Source organism: Hirundo rustica, chromosome 3 (assembly GCF_015227805.2).
Source record: "Hirundo rustica isolate bHirRus1 chromosome 3, bHirRus1.pri.v3, whole genome shotgun sequence".
NCBI classification, from domain to species: domain Eukaryota; kingdom Metazoa; phylum Chordata; class Aves; order Passeriformes; family Hirundinidae; genus Hirundo; species Hirundo rustica.
In genome coordinates this window covers 3,918,408-3,933,328 of record NC_053452.1, presented here as the reverse complement: position 1 = coordinate 3,933,328, position 14,921 = coordinate 3,918,408, and the positions used below count along the sequence as shown (strand labels likewise).

General features: G+C 38.3%; 1 protein-coding gene across 1 annotated transcript in view; it reads left to right on the top strand.

Annotated features, from left to right (window-relative positions):
• Positions 1-14,084, top strand: part of PPP3R1 (protein phosphatase 3 regulatory subunit B, alpha) — a 37,783-nt gene extending 23,699 nt beyond the window's left edge. Inside the window, exons 3-6 of the mRNA XM_040058009.2 lie at positions 7,747-7,923; positions 9,367-9,426; positions 10,258-10,442; positions 11,870-14,084. Of these exons, the coding sequence (XP_039913943.1) occupies positions 7,747-7,923; positions 9,367-9,426; positions 10,258-10,442; positions 11,870-11,917 (470 nt within the window). The 3' untranslated portion in view covers positions 11,918-14,084. The remainder of the gene's footprint in view (positions 1-7,746; positions 7,924-9,366; positions 9,427-10,257; positions 10,443-11,869) is intronic.
• The last annotated feature ends 837 nt before the right edge of the window (positions 14,085-14,921 follow it).

The following is a 14,921-nucleotide window of genomic DNA, read 5'->3' as shown; positions in this document are numbered from 1 at the left end:
GAAGTGTTCAGCCCAGGGGGCTTTTCTGTCAATCCTGGTGCCAGTTCCTCAGGGATGTGGAGCAGCTCCTGGTGCAGTAGTGTGTTAGAAGTGAGGTATCTTGCTGAAACTGGCTTTGTGCCTTCAGAGGAAGGAGAGGTTGAGACTAAATGAGCTCTTTTTTCCCCTGTGTATCCTTGCAGCCAAGCAGTTAGGTGAGAACCCACTTAGCGTTATTTGCTTTTGGCCATGTGAGAATGTGTTGCTCCATCTCATGGGGTTAGTCTACCCTGTAAAAATGACAAAGCATTTTTTTCGCTTTAAGCTGACCGAATAAAGGGTTGTCTTGTGAAATGTCCTTGTGATGTTATGCTAAGTGTACCTGTTCTTAGTTGCTTTTGCTTTTGAATCATTTTCTTCAGCCCTAAAGTGTGTGTAGACGTGCGTATGTGTCTTCTGAACCACTCAGTAAAATTCCTTATTTTGAGTGAATCTGGTCTTGTTTTTAAACAGGGTGATTCTTCAAGAGAGGCACTTTTCTTTCACAGTGCTTGTGCTGGCCTCTGGCTCTTGTAACTCAAACTGTCACAGAAAATAATTGGTCACGGAGAAATCTTTATCTAAATACGTTTTTTCAGGGCAATGAGACTTTAGCTGGTAATTTGCCTAATAGGAACATCTTCATGGATTCTAGTTTGAGTCATAAGTTTGCAAACACTTGAGAATATCATGCATAGGTGTGTAATGCTCTCAGTATATTTTGTTAAATGCAGATGTGTGGTTGGAGTTTTGTATTTGATGAAGACTTCAGTAGTTTTCCTGAATCATATGTCTATCTCAACCTTACATTCCTGCTCCCTTGGCCAGTGTTTTGTTATGGACAGACTGGTTTCTGAAGAATTATATTTTTAGCTAGTAGTGTCAATGTCAGAGTTGTAGGCAGTGTGTTGCCATCCTTCATTTCTGATTCCAGGACAAGCTATATTCATTGCTAGCAGGTTTATTATTGAACTCATTGGCACATTTTTATTGCAGGGAAAAGTGAGGATTTTCGCGTTATATTCTGTGGTTAAACTGTTGAGGCTTTTGTTGTTTAAATGTGAAGTTTTGCATGGTTAAAGCTTTTTCTGCTCTGTTGGCCTCTCTCACAGCAGAAGGTGAGCTCTGTCCCTGGGCAACATAACTACCCACACCAGGAAAGTGGAGTTATCATTGTGCCTTTGCTTGGATGGGTCCAGCCACTGCAATGACAGTGCTGTGCTTAAAGATCCTGAGTGCCTCAATATTCTAAAAGCCAGGGGGGTTTGGGCACAGATGGGCACAGCTGCATGTCTGGAAGCAAGTCCACCAAGGAGACGTTCACACTGTTCTTCAAATGTTAAATGTTCCTCCTGCTTCCCAGAAGTGGTCACTGACAGGTCTCAAGCTTTCAAGGCAAGGCCAGACTGTCTTTGAAGATCATCTGATCTGGATTTTGAATTTTCACCTTTTGGAGACGAATGAATTAATGCTGTTTGCATGGGGGCATTGGGTCATAACATCTGCCTGGTGCTACAGTTGCTGCTTTGGTGTCTCGTAAGAACAATTTTGAGTTAAAGTTGGCAGTTACATGAAGCGAATTCAGGATACCGTGGAGAGGATGCACACCATTGAAAAGTCAAGCGTATTCTTTTAACTTTTCATTTTAGAGCATTAGCTCTTCTCCATGGGTGAATTAGTGTTGTTGGATTCCTTAAAGTGGTTTTTTTTCTTACCTGTGCTGTGCCAGAAATTACTGAAAACCCACCACTGCTTTGCATGGTGAAAATTCGATGTCAGCCAGAATCTGTCAAATTATCCGTAAGAAAATTTTATCACAGCAGAAAGATGGAAAGAAAACCATTTCGTAATAGAGTAAAGAATAGTTTATAGTGTAGTATTTTTAATATAAACACTCTTTTGTAGAGTGATTGGATTTTAGGATAAGAAGACTAGTACCTCTTTTCCAACTTAGGAAATTGTCATTGGCACATCTGAAGTCATGAAAAGGATTAGGCCAGCTGTGTGTAAGCATATACAAGACAAGTGGTTGAATGTGTTCTCAAGGGCGTCATCTTTTTGAAATCTGATCTCCAAAACTGAAATGGCTGACCTGGTTGCTGCTCTGAAACGTTATATTTGTGAATCAGATGAGACTCTAGGTAGAGATGCGCGTTTTGCTGAAGGTCTGTTTTATTTTGAGATCTCTGCAATACATTCTTCCGGGGGGGAAAATTAGTCTGGGAGCATTTAAAATTCATTTCAGAACATGTTTGATTTACAAAATTTCTCCTAATACCTTAGCAATATTCTTGTCCATAATGATTTCAAGTTTGAAAAATTAGTGGAAATGGGGCTCCCTGTGACCGTGCCCTGATCTGTTAGTTAAACCTTTGGGCCAATATTCTAAAGAGTATCTGAAAAGCCAACCTTTTAAATACAGGGGTAAACATTTAGATTTCAGAAGTGCTCAGCACCTGATCGCTGGGAGATGCTCAGCTTTCCTAAGGTCTGTACCCTTTGTGTATACCCTGCGTGTATATTGTGTGCTCTGCAGCAATGGATGTACCGTGCCTCTTAATACATGAGCAATTGTCCTGTTAAAGCATCACTGAATGTGGTGGATTTTAGAAATCTGTAGTTTCAGGGCATTCTTTACTTTTGTCTCTCACATCAATAGAAAGTTAGCTGTGTTACCTTTATGTTAACTGGAAAGAAACAGAATTAATTTTTTTTCTGAAGTGACTGTTTTCAACATAGAGCACACTGAAATTGGCTTCTGATAAAGCTCTTTGAGTTGCCCCTTGAACAGTTTTTACAGTCTTATCTGAACGAACATAAGTTAGATGCGTAAGAATTTGAAACAGAATTGTTTTAAAATCTAATAGATGATCCTCTACTCCTGTTAGGGGGAAGAAGTGAGGAACTCTGTAGTGTGGATCAGCATATTAGAAAGTGAGCAACTGGGAAATAAGACTCCTGCACTAAAATGGAAGTGAGGCAAAGCATTTGCATGTAGTTTCTTGGAAGCATTTTAACCTGATTCATCATATTTTTAGATGTATGCAGATGGATTCAGGAGATGAAGCAGGTGTTGGCCCTAAGAATTTTAATACTTGGATGGAAGAGGAATCTTTTGAAAGTACTGGTAGTTCTTTAACAAAAAAAATTCTTAGTACCAGAACTACTTAACACCCTGCCTTATGTTAATTACAAGGGGAGCAAAATTCAAGATGGATTATGAAATAAGCATAAATAATTCTATGTGTTACAGAACAGTGCAGAATTTGATGTTGGTACAGGAGTGCCAATGAAGTGTTTTAAAGAAAAGCCCTTAGCAGTTATTATTTCCAGCCAGTTTGTGAGCTCAGGCATCAGTGCCAAGCTGCTGGGGCACTGTCACATTCTGCTGAAAAGCACAGAGGCCCTGTCAGCTGGGGAGCACAGCACAAAAAAGGCTAATTTGGATCTGAGGTAGAGGAATGCTCAGGCTTGCTCAGAGTCACAGGGTGGAAACAAAGCTCAGTCCTCCTGATTTCCCCGAGTGGTGCTATCACCCTTTTTACACTGCTGTGGACTTGGACTTGCTAGGATTTCCTAGTGTTTTTATCTGTCCTGAGCTGGTCTTCTTAAGTTCTGTCTGCTACTGCCACCATCAGTCCTTTCAGCTCAGCTTTCCCTTGATCTGAACTACCTCGTGCCTTGCATTTCCAGCAGAACTTAAGAGTTTGTATGGGCAGAAAGTCATATTATCTTGTTCAGACACTAAAAATTTAATTCAGTAGTCTGTTCTTCAGTGAGAGTGAATTTCAGAATTTAAAGAAAGTCTGTTGATAAGGACAAGGAAAAAAAAGGGTAGCATCCACCTCGGATGGGAACTGTTGTATATGTACATTCTGGAAGATACTGTCAACAAAAAATGAATAAGGTATTGTTGAAATCTGCTGTTATACATAAATATACATAACTACATATACATAAGCTGTTTTCCTTTAAAAAACCCAAAGGAGATGAAGAAACAAACATTAACCCCCAGAAGACCTGCATAGCTTTTAGGTAAATTCAGCACAGGCAGGGAGAGTCACCAGAAATGGAGACTGTGAACTGAAGAAAGAACAGACAGAAGGTATGCAAATCTAAGGCATATGTTCATCCCTTATTTTATATTTGTATTTTTATTTCTTAAAGCTGTTCTGTGAAGACAAAGATGCTACTGAAATACAATTTTTTTTTCCCAGCTTTTTAAAATTCAGCTAGTGGAAAGGATTTAATGGTAGGGGAGGTGCCTGTAACGTATTTAAGGAAAAATAATGAAATTCTTATATGAAATTCTCATACAGTCAGTTATGAACACAGTGATCTCATGTTCATTAGGAACAGAGGTTTATATCCTCATGAGCTATTAAAGAAAATTTTTTAGTCCTGCATTTACTTTGCTTTTTTATTATTTCCTCCTCCAAGTACTGTCATTCACGATGTATCGATTGCCAGAAACAAAACAATGGAGGAGTTTGCTATTCGGTCAGCTTTTGGCAGAGATGCTAATTTTTTTCAGAACTCCCCTTAAGAAAAGAACTTCTCTCAGATCTCCAGTGCAGGCAAACCCTTTGCTTGAATGCTTCAAGGTTTGGAATGAGAAATTCGTAATCCCATTTCTAGTCAAAACTGCTGCCAGGTATTTGTACCTGGACTGAGCATTGAAGTTCAGCTGTTACGAGCTATGAAATGGGATGTGTGTATATGTGGAGAAAGAGTAATTAACGTTTTTCAAGTATCCTTAATTCCATAATTGCAGCAGCTGTTGCTTTGTTACGGTTCAGCAAAACATGAGCATTCTTGAGAAACATTCTTACATGCCTCTGCAACCTCCTCCCCTTCCTGTGATCTGAATCTTATCTTTATCATCCATAATCTTGACCTCCTTGCCTACAATCTTTAAAACAAAACAATTTCTTCTCTTACACTCGCTAGTTTTTGGATTTTAAGGATCTTGTTACCTGCAAATGGAAGGCTGGGTGTCACTTTCAGTCTTTGCTCTTGATGTTTGTGAGGCAAAATGCAATGGACTTGAGTTCCCAAACCGGGAAATGGAACAGAAGTAATGAAATAAAACTTTCTTAAATGGGACCTCTGGGTTGTGAGGAAATGGAGTTACCTAATGAGCAGAGGTCTGCAGTCCTGCTTCGGGCAGCTCTGTGTTTCCATCCTGATTGGTGAAAATCTCTTTTAATGTGTTACTTAAAAATGTTACAGAACTTGCAGTTCATTAACTCATTAGTTTTTTTGGCAAGGGAGAAGAGATCTGGCTGTGTTCATGCTCCTGTTGTTTTTCTTCATTGTGATTTTGTGAAATTGCAGGACTATGAAGTATTTCAGGTTGCTTAGGAGGCTTTAGAACTGACCAAAATGGAAAGATTACTCTTTCTCTATTAATACTTTAAGTGAGATTCCACTTACCTGGTAAGAAGCTGACAGTGCATTATTTATCCAATAGACAACACTTTCAGTTTGCTGTTTAGTTATTTTGAAGTGAAGTAATACAGGTATAAATTATATCTATTCATACACTTATTTTACAAGGGGAAATGGGCTTACACAGATAGTGTGGTAACCCACCCTTAATTTTTTTTATGCTTTTTCAAATGCTTGGGCTGTGAGGATTTTTAGAGGATATCAACTCTTTCTGTGTGAGCTGCAAGTAGAGCTTGCACTAAAAATGAAGTTCCCACATTTGCTGTCTTTGCATTAAAATGAGGTGGGCCCAATAATTGTCCAGTGGCAGGACTGGGAGTGAGGATGAGTGGAAGCAAAAGAGTTTCTGTGCACAGAAGCAGAAGTTGGCAAACACCTTCAGAGTATTGGTGAGAAGCAGCATTTTGTGCTGCTGGAACTCATAAAATTGCCTGTGGAGCTGTGCTTTGCCAGTCCTTTTTCATACTGTATTTTTTTAGTCACATGGTGATGTTCTTCATCCAGGTTACTGTATGGTGCTCCATCTCCTGTGTCCTCTGGAGGGGCTCCTGGGTAGCTGTGCCACGTGCTGTTGCCACTGCTGTGGTGTTGGACTGTTCAGGGCACACCATCAGACTTCTGAGCTAAAAGGAATGTTTCAGTGCAGTCAGGAGGTGAATTATGTGAAATACCACACTGCTTACTAGAAACTGGGGAAAGCAAATTATGTTCAGTGTTCCTTTTATAGCCCAAGAGGCAGAATCAGGTCTGTCACTTTCTGGCGCAGCAAAGGGAAGATTTTTCTGGGACTTTAGACTGGTTTTTGCCCTTTGCCTCTGCAGTCACTGAGACTGACTGCAGAATGTCAGAAAATCATCTTGTGCATTTGGACTTCTGCCAGGCTGTCTTTCACTGTGAAATCCTGCAGTCCTGGGGACTCTGTATTTGTGTCTCAAAGGTTTTTAGACAAGGATAGCAAGGAATTGAAGTGGAAGTCGGTTAGTGTTGGTAGGGGATCAGGTCTTTGAGTTGGCCACGGTTTCAAAACATGGAGCTCTGTAGGTTGGCTGACCTTATGTATTAAAAAGACTCAGAGCTATTTAGTTTTATGCTGCACTTTTACCAAAGCCTAAGAAGGTACTAATGTGATGTGAAATGGATCAGGTGGATGTATGTGCCTTATAGAAGGTAAGATGCAATTTCTGTTACTAGTGGAGCAAACACTACTAAATAGAGCTAAAAAATACGGAGGGAACTGCTCGTGTTAGGGAGAAGGTTGACAGGGGGAGTTTGCAGCCTTGGGTTCTGCAAGGTATGTGTGCTGTGGTTTGCTCTATGCTGGGCTCCTTTTAGGCTTCCTAAGAACTTCAGTTCCTCCTTTGTAGCCAAAAATGGCGAGCAGCATGTGAACAGACTTGGATCTCATAAATGAAGCTGCTGACAGGATGTTTTCAGGTTGTTCTGGGAAAATTTTTCAAGCTTTTCAGCAGTAGCGAAGTACAAGATTGCTTTTAATTGTTTTTATGGATTCATGGGTTTAGTCTGTTCTTGGCATAATCAGATGTGTAAAATAAGGTACTAGGTATATGCTTAAATTGAGATTCTCTATAAATTTGAAGAGATCAGATGAAGAGGTACTGCTGCTGAACGTGAATCTACTTTAATTTCTGGGACAAAAATAAAAGCCATATGCAGGTTGTGGCTACAGGTGTGTCTGAGATGGAGAGGAAAAATTATCTTAGGTCAGTCAGAGGGGTGTTTTGAGTAGGTGAGAGATAACTGATTAGTTACTGTTAGGACTGTTAACCTGCTTAACTTGACACATCTCAGGAGATCCCAGGTTCAGTGTGCTGAAGAAGCACTAATTTTGCTAATAACTTGAATATAATTGTCTTTCTAACACATTCTGTTAGTCTAGTGTAAACATAATGCCAGCTCCTTCAGAGAACACTTGGTCTCTTCCTTAATTTCTTCCTAGCTGGTATTTGTGAGAGCTGTCTGACTAAGAACTAAGTAGCTAAGCATCCTCAATCCTTCAAAATGTTGTGTCAGCAGCATGTGGTATTCAGTGAGTCACAAGGCTAATAACCGTATTATGGCAGGTGCAGGGAGGAGAAAAGGTAAGTCTTATTTAAAATAAAATTGTGTCTGTCTTCAGAATTTCATGTTACCTTTATAGGTATATAATAAAGTAGGAGAAAATCTTGTAGGAAAGCAATGAAATGTGCCTCGTGTTTAACTGCACAGGGTTTTCTGAAGCCTTTCTGAGATCAGATATGGGGTTGTTTTTCATTTCAGTTGATGCTGATGAGATAAAACGACTAGGGAAGAGATTTAAGAAGCTTGATTTGGACAACTCTGGTTCTCTGAGCGTGGAAGAGTTCATGTCTTTACCTGAATTGCAACAGAACCCGTTAGTACAGCGAGTAATAGATATATTTGACACAGATGGCAATGGAGAAGTGGATTTCAAAGGTAAGGCACAGTGTTCTGTGACAGGTGGTGCTACTTCAGCATTCCTAGAGCTTTAGAATTCATATTTTTCATCATCTGAGAGAGGAGAGCTGAAGAAAATTTGTTAAAGCAAGGTGCTGAATCCTAGTGAAACTAAATACCAGTAAAACTAGTTTCTCTGCATTAGGGCACTTCTCAGTGAAATGTTTAGAGCAGATTGTTTATTAATAGCTTTTAAGGTCGTGCTGACTGAGGACTACTCAGTAAATATCTCTTAAAGTACACCAGTTTACACCCCTAATTTTGATACTGAGGAAAGTGTGGTAGGCTAAGTGGTGTCTTTGTGCATAAGTTGTGTTTATCCAAATATCCAAATGAAATCTGTCCTTTGAAGTATTTAGAAAACAGAAGGGAGCCCAGGTTTTTCTGTTGATACTTCTTTTATGGGATTCTTTTTAGGTAGATCTTAGACTGACACTTGAAGAAAAAAAAAATCCAAACAACCCAGGAGACTTGATTTAGTACATTTCTCAAAATTTTAGACTTATTTTAAATATTCATGATTAAAAGGCCAACAGGCTATAGTCTTCATCACTAGTTCATCTTAAAGCAGTCTCTGACCCTTAGAAGTGATAATGTTTGTAACTTCTGTTCAAGGTAATATTTAGTATTTCTTGTTGCTTATGACTAGAGAAGGTTAATCAGTCTTGCATTTTTTTTTTAAATTTGAGAAAATCTTATTAAATCTAAATCTTATTTTTACTGACAGACTGACATTTTAAATTAGATATTAATATACAAGAGCTGCTAACCTTTGCAAAACCCTTTAAATGTCTGTAGGGATAGCTACAGTATAACCAGAATATTGGGTTTTGATTGGAAGCAGTAATTGTTGCATGGAAATATTTAAAATTCCCTTTGCAGAAATAGATAGTCATGAACAATGATCATGTTGTCTGTGACACTGAGCTGTGATTAGTACAGTTACCAAGAATTGTTCCTGTTGGGAGGGAACAGGAAATTGGCAAAATCAAATTTCTTTTAGAGAAAAATACTATTTTAGTATTTCTTCAAAAACAGTTTTCGGTTTCAGTGTAGTTCTTTACACTGAGAAATCAATATTGGAAGGAATTGTACAATTAGAGTCTCAAGTGGAGTAGCTTTAGTAAAGATCTTAGAGTTCTCTCTCAGGTTCTTGTGAAGGTCCAGCACCACAATTGCTTAAATCCTGGTGTGACCAAGAATGTTTAGTGAGTGCTGCATCGGGTTTGGGGCTCCTCCCACTGAAGAACATTAAATTTCAAAGTATGCAGACTTTTCAGTGTCACAAGGTAGGCAGTATTTTAAAGATTTGAATTGTGAAGATTAGATTGCTTTTACAATTTCTAAAACTTTCTCGATGTTGACTTCTTTGTTTATTAAATAATATGCTTTTTTAATACATGTTTTCCTTGCATTATTTAGAATTTATAGAAGGAGTCTCCCAGTTCAGTGTCAAAGGAGATAAAGAGCAGAAGTTGAGGTGTAAGTATTTTGATTTTCCTTCACAAAAATTTTCTGATCCTCAAAAATACACTTTTGTAAGTTGAGATTAAGATCCAAAGGCAAATCCAAATTGTTGTAAAGAGTGGAAAATCATGAAAGGAGATCCTAAGCTTTGTGCTCATTTTTTCTTTTATTTGTATGAAGATTTGTTAGCATTGTTTTCTGCAGGGAAGGTTGGAAGAGGTTGGTTGCTTTCTGTTCCTTGGTTGAATTTCAGTTGCTTTCTGGTTTTTTTTTGGTTTGTTTTTTTTTTTAACTAAATTCATTTAAGGACAGCTTGCTATTCTTAAATAGCATAGTTAAGAATATTCTTAAATATGCTTTTAATTTAATATTTCTTTAAATATTCTCTAATAGTTCTGTGAACTAACAGGGCCTAAGAATTATACTCAATTCTTTGCTATTACAGTAGGAAAACATTAAATTCCTGTTTCAGAACTGCATCTCCAGACCCAGGCTTTAGGAGTAGAGAAGAGACAGGTTCAGTTACGGATGTAGCTTCCAATAACCAAGACTGCAATGTTTAAAAATAAATTCAGTCTCGATGCCAAGTTGTTTGCAACAAAGTAACCAGATGGGATTTTGAGTCATCTGTTTCCTGAAAGGTTGTAAATCTTTTGCTGTCTGGATGCTTCACTTGTGGTGGGGAAGATTTTCTTTTTTGGTGTTCATAGGATGCTTTTACTGCTGGTGCTGAAACAATTTCAGGTGTTTTCTAAAGTGGGTGTGTATTATTTTCCAACCACAGTTGCTATCAAATGGTTGGCTTATTTATTTTTGATTTTTTTTTTTTTTTTTTAACCTCTGCAGTTGCTTTTCGCATTTATGATATGGACAAAGATGGATACATCTCAAATGGAGAGCTCTTCCAGGTGCTGAAGATGATGGTTGGGAACAATCTCAAAGACACTCAGTTACAGCAAATTGTAGATAAAACCATAATTAATGCAGATAAGGATGGTGATGGAAGAATATCGTTTGAAGAATTCTGTGCTGTAAGTAGCTTCTAAAGAAAACTTGTGTCATTTACAGAGAGAGGGAAAAAAAAACCTCTCAAATGCTGCTCTGGAAAAAGAGTAAACACTTAAAAGGCACCTTTTAAGAACTTTTTTACTGAGCAGAATGCTTAAGTGTAGCATTTAATGCTTGAAGGGGTTGATTCCAACTCACATGGTATATCTGTTTAATTAGTCTTAAATCCTTTTCTCCAAAAAAATAAATGACACGTTGAATCTTGATCCTTTGAAAATTGCAATAGTGAGTGTTTACACATTGATTTTAAACAGTATATTAAGGAAAATGCACTTGGTCATGGTCTGTGCATTGCTTTTTTTCCTTATCTTTGAATTTAGAGCTTCAGTTCAAACATAACCTGTTCATACTCAAAAAATATGTGAGTTTTAAACAAAAAGAGGAGGAGGGAGGGTGGTGGAAATCTGCCATCCTGCCAACTACTAAAGTGAAAAGGTTCTATTGTTTGCATTTGGGGCATTTTTATTTTTTTTTAAGTTGAATTATTTTTGTGACATGTCAAAAACATTTTGTCTGCAGAGCAGAGTTAGAGGTGCAGCTTGCAAATGCCTGGATTAGTGCATTATTTGTTTTATTTCTTGCACTGCTCTGTCACCTTCAGCCATCCATCAAATGTGATGTTGCCTCTTCTTTTTGTCTTTGGGCTTCTGCCCAGGCTTCTTGCCTTGTGCCACTGATGGATTTTCCTCTTGCTTCCTTTGAATTTCTTCAGTTTTTGTTGACCTCCTGAGAACTGACAAGACACTTCTCAGTTCTACAGTGTCTTATCCTTTGTCCTGCATTTTATCCTCTCTGAATCTGGTGCTGCGTATCTACAAAAACTCTTCGCCGTTCATTGTCCTCGGCACATAGCAGTTTGGCCTTGGAATTTTGGAATTTTTTCCCTTTGGAATTTTGTTCCTGCTTTATAAAATGTTCCTCTGTCATGGCACCTTCCTCTTTCCTTCTGCTCTGCATGGATCACACGCCTGTGAACACTGGCAGTGCTTTCCTGGGTGTGTGCAGTTCTGTCAGAAATCCTGCTGCTGTTCCTAAGGCCCTTGCCTTTTCCTGGGAAGGTTCACACTTCTACAGGGTGTTTTAGAAGTCACCATTATTTTTTTTTTTTTAACATGTACAAACATTCTACAAGGTCATGATATGAGATGGAGAGGAATGCCAAAATGCACTGGTTTTCAGGCCCTTTAGCACGTAAATGTTACTAATATAGAGCTACCTTGGTTTGTACGTAATTAATTTCATTTCTCACAATACTCATAAGATGTAAATCAGTTTGGAGATGCCAGGGAAATAGTGCCTTTGTGATTGACCTCAATGCATCTATTGAATGTGTTCTTTGCACCTTGCTGACTTTCAGTTCTCATCTTTCTGAACCTTATTTTTCCCCCAGGTTGTAGGAGGCCTAGATATCCACAAAAAGATGGTCGTAGATGTGTGACTCCGCAGGGCACCACCCAACACTTTTGCTTTCTTCTCCATCTCTGAAGATCTGCTCCAGACGTCCAGCAATGCTCTCTGTGTATTTAAATGGAAGTATTTTTCTCTGTGAAGCCACATTTTCCAACATGAGCCTCATGAAGCCAACTAAGTGTTATTGAACTTTTATTCTCTCAATAACTCAGTGTAGCACTTTAAAGTCTGAAGGACAGCAAAGATGGAAAGAGCATATCAGTGTGGCGGAGAAAGGGAAGGGGTTGGCTTTTTAATTTATTTTTCTTCATCTTTTATAACAAGGAAATATCTATCTATATATATATATGTGTGTATTTATATATAGATATATATGTAGCTTTCTATATGTAGTAGCTAGGTGGGCTTTAATTTAATATACTTGATTCAGAAACAAAACTAGAGTACAAAGTGCCAAGCAGAATATTAACAGTTCAATATATGGATATACATCCTTACTTTTATTTCACACAGTTTTATATATATAGTAGAAGAATGTAAAATTTTAACTGGGTCTTAGGTCAACTCTTTTCCTTTTCCTGTGACTGTTCAGATGTTTCTATATATTGAATGGCTGACAAAGCATCGCTTCTTATTAAATCACCTTAATTACTTTATTTTTTTTTTTTTTTTGTAACACGGGAGACTACGTTTATTTATACCTGTTAATATATTACCAGGGACTGTGTCTCTTTGCTAAATAACTTAGTACAGTTCTAGTTAATATGAGAATATAGTTTAATGCTACTGCCAAGAACTAGTCCTCGTGTGCATATAGTGACTGCGGAATGCTTTGGTGGCTGGTAGATTCCAACACCCAGGAACTGGGAGCAGTTACAGCTGTCACGAAGCCAAGACAACTCTGCTGTTCTGGGTTCAGTTTAGATACAGCTGCTTAAGGTGGTAGATGCATTCATGATTTTCTCTTGTGCTGAGCTTAATGAAATTAGGATCAACGTAACTGTGCAGGATTCCCATCTACTTATTTTATACAGTACTTAGATTATGAAATGTTCTTGCCACTTAAATTCTGTTGTTTCACCCATGATAGTTTTCCCCCTTGCATTTAAAAGATACTACAGGTAGCTAAATAACTGGTAATATTTTATATATATATATGTATATATGATTCATACAGGGGGGAAATCTTGTTAACCTATGCCATAGAGGAGGAAAACTTCACACTATCTAAATTTATACCTCTTGGGGTTCTCCAGTCCTTTTCCTGGAGAATTTTTTTTTTTTTTTCTTTTCTAGATTTGTCCATATCATAATTTGTAATGGAAGGTAACTTGATCTATTTGTGTGATATAAAAGTAGCGAGCCATGTTTTACAACTTTATATCATCCCTTCCCTTTTCTGCAGTGGTACTATTGGCTGGAAGAAAAAAAAACATTTGCTAGATTTTTTTAGGACAGTACATCTTTCCTGTATAGTAGTTTTTCTATTTAAAAAAATAAATAAAGAACTTGTTTTATAATGAGCAGTGGAAAGTGCAGGTTGTCTGAACCTCTTCAATCGAGCACCTGTCTGCCATAGCTGTTCCTTCAACTGAGTGCTGCACATCATGGGCTCTGTCTGTGAGAGAGAAATCCAGGTGCTTAGTGTCCTTGCATGACATGAAGTTTTGCATGTAGATCGATTTGAAATGTTCCTCTTGTTTACATAATTTGCATAATTAAAAAAAAAAAGATAATGTTGCCAAACTTTGGTAAATGTTAATGTTCAAAACAAAAAAACCTCTCCACTACATGTAACCTTTTTCTTCCTCTGGATCAGTACGTGGTTTATAATCCCAGCCAGTGGTTGTATCTGTTCCAGTGTCAACTGCCATGTGCTCTGCTTCAAGGGGGAATTAGTTTTTGTGAATTTTTTTTTGTACATAAGTATTTGTTACAAACATTTTAGCAAATGCTTTCAGTTTTTCTTGCTTGTGCATATCTTGGCTGGCATTATAGAAATTTGTGCTAATGTTATTTCCTTAGGGGGACTGGAAGGGGAGGGATGAGGTTTGGTTTTTTTTTTTTTCAGTTTGTGTGGGGAAAAATGGTTTATGTTGAATGTTTAGTTTTTCCTCTGCATGCTACATCATATATCGTGGGAACTATAAGAACCTTCATACTGTATGAATACAAAATAAAATATTTGAACCTTGGCTGGGGTGCTCAGTACCTTTCCTGTTCACCTTGAAGCAGCTCTGCACCTTGCTCTGAAGAAAACTTGTTCATAATTTTTTTGTCCACTCCTTGATTATTAAGATTTACTGGAAAACTCCACAGGGTGCAGTCTGCTGAACACTTCCGGGGTTCATTTCAGTGTTTCAAGACATGCTGAGGTGGTTTAAAGGCACATTGATTCTCTTTGCTAAATGTTCAAAGTGGATGACGTACTTTGTTTGAAATCCCTGCTGAAAGTGGGGCATTGCATTAATGTAGGTGGAGAATAAAAGGCAGTTCCTGTCCCAGAAAAAGTCTGAACTGATGACTCCAGCCCTCCTTGCTCAGGTTTGCCCCTCACAGCAGCTCTGTGCTGTGCTCTTTGGGCTGCAGGAGTTGGAACCTTTGGGGTGCTGCCCTCTCCTTTCTGCTGCTTTGGGTCAGTGTCCCCTGTCCAGCTCAGACTGCTCAACTGTGTGTGCTGAGGTAACTCTTAATCTATTATCCTGAAGGCTTTAATCAATTGGGCTGTAGTGGTATAACCCCATACTGTGAAGGGCTATTCTGGAAAAATTGGACATTGACCTAAATGCTTACTCAGTTTGCTTGTGTGTTTGATAATCTCATTTCAGTTTGTTTTCATTCCCAAGCCTGAACTTCATTAATTTGCAAGACACTTTGCAGAAGGCTGCCTGGCAGGTCGAGGAGAAGAGGGTCCATTTTTAAATCACCCTGGGACTGGTCACTAATTTCTCCCCCTGCTTTTGTTGCATTATGTTACTTATGTAACATTTTAAAGAAGAGACACACAGGACCTTACAGTTGTTGGTGCTCTG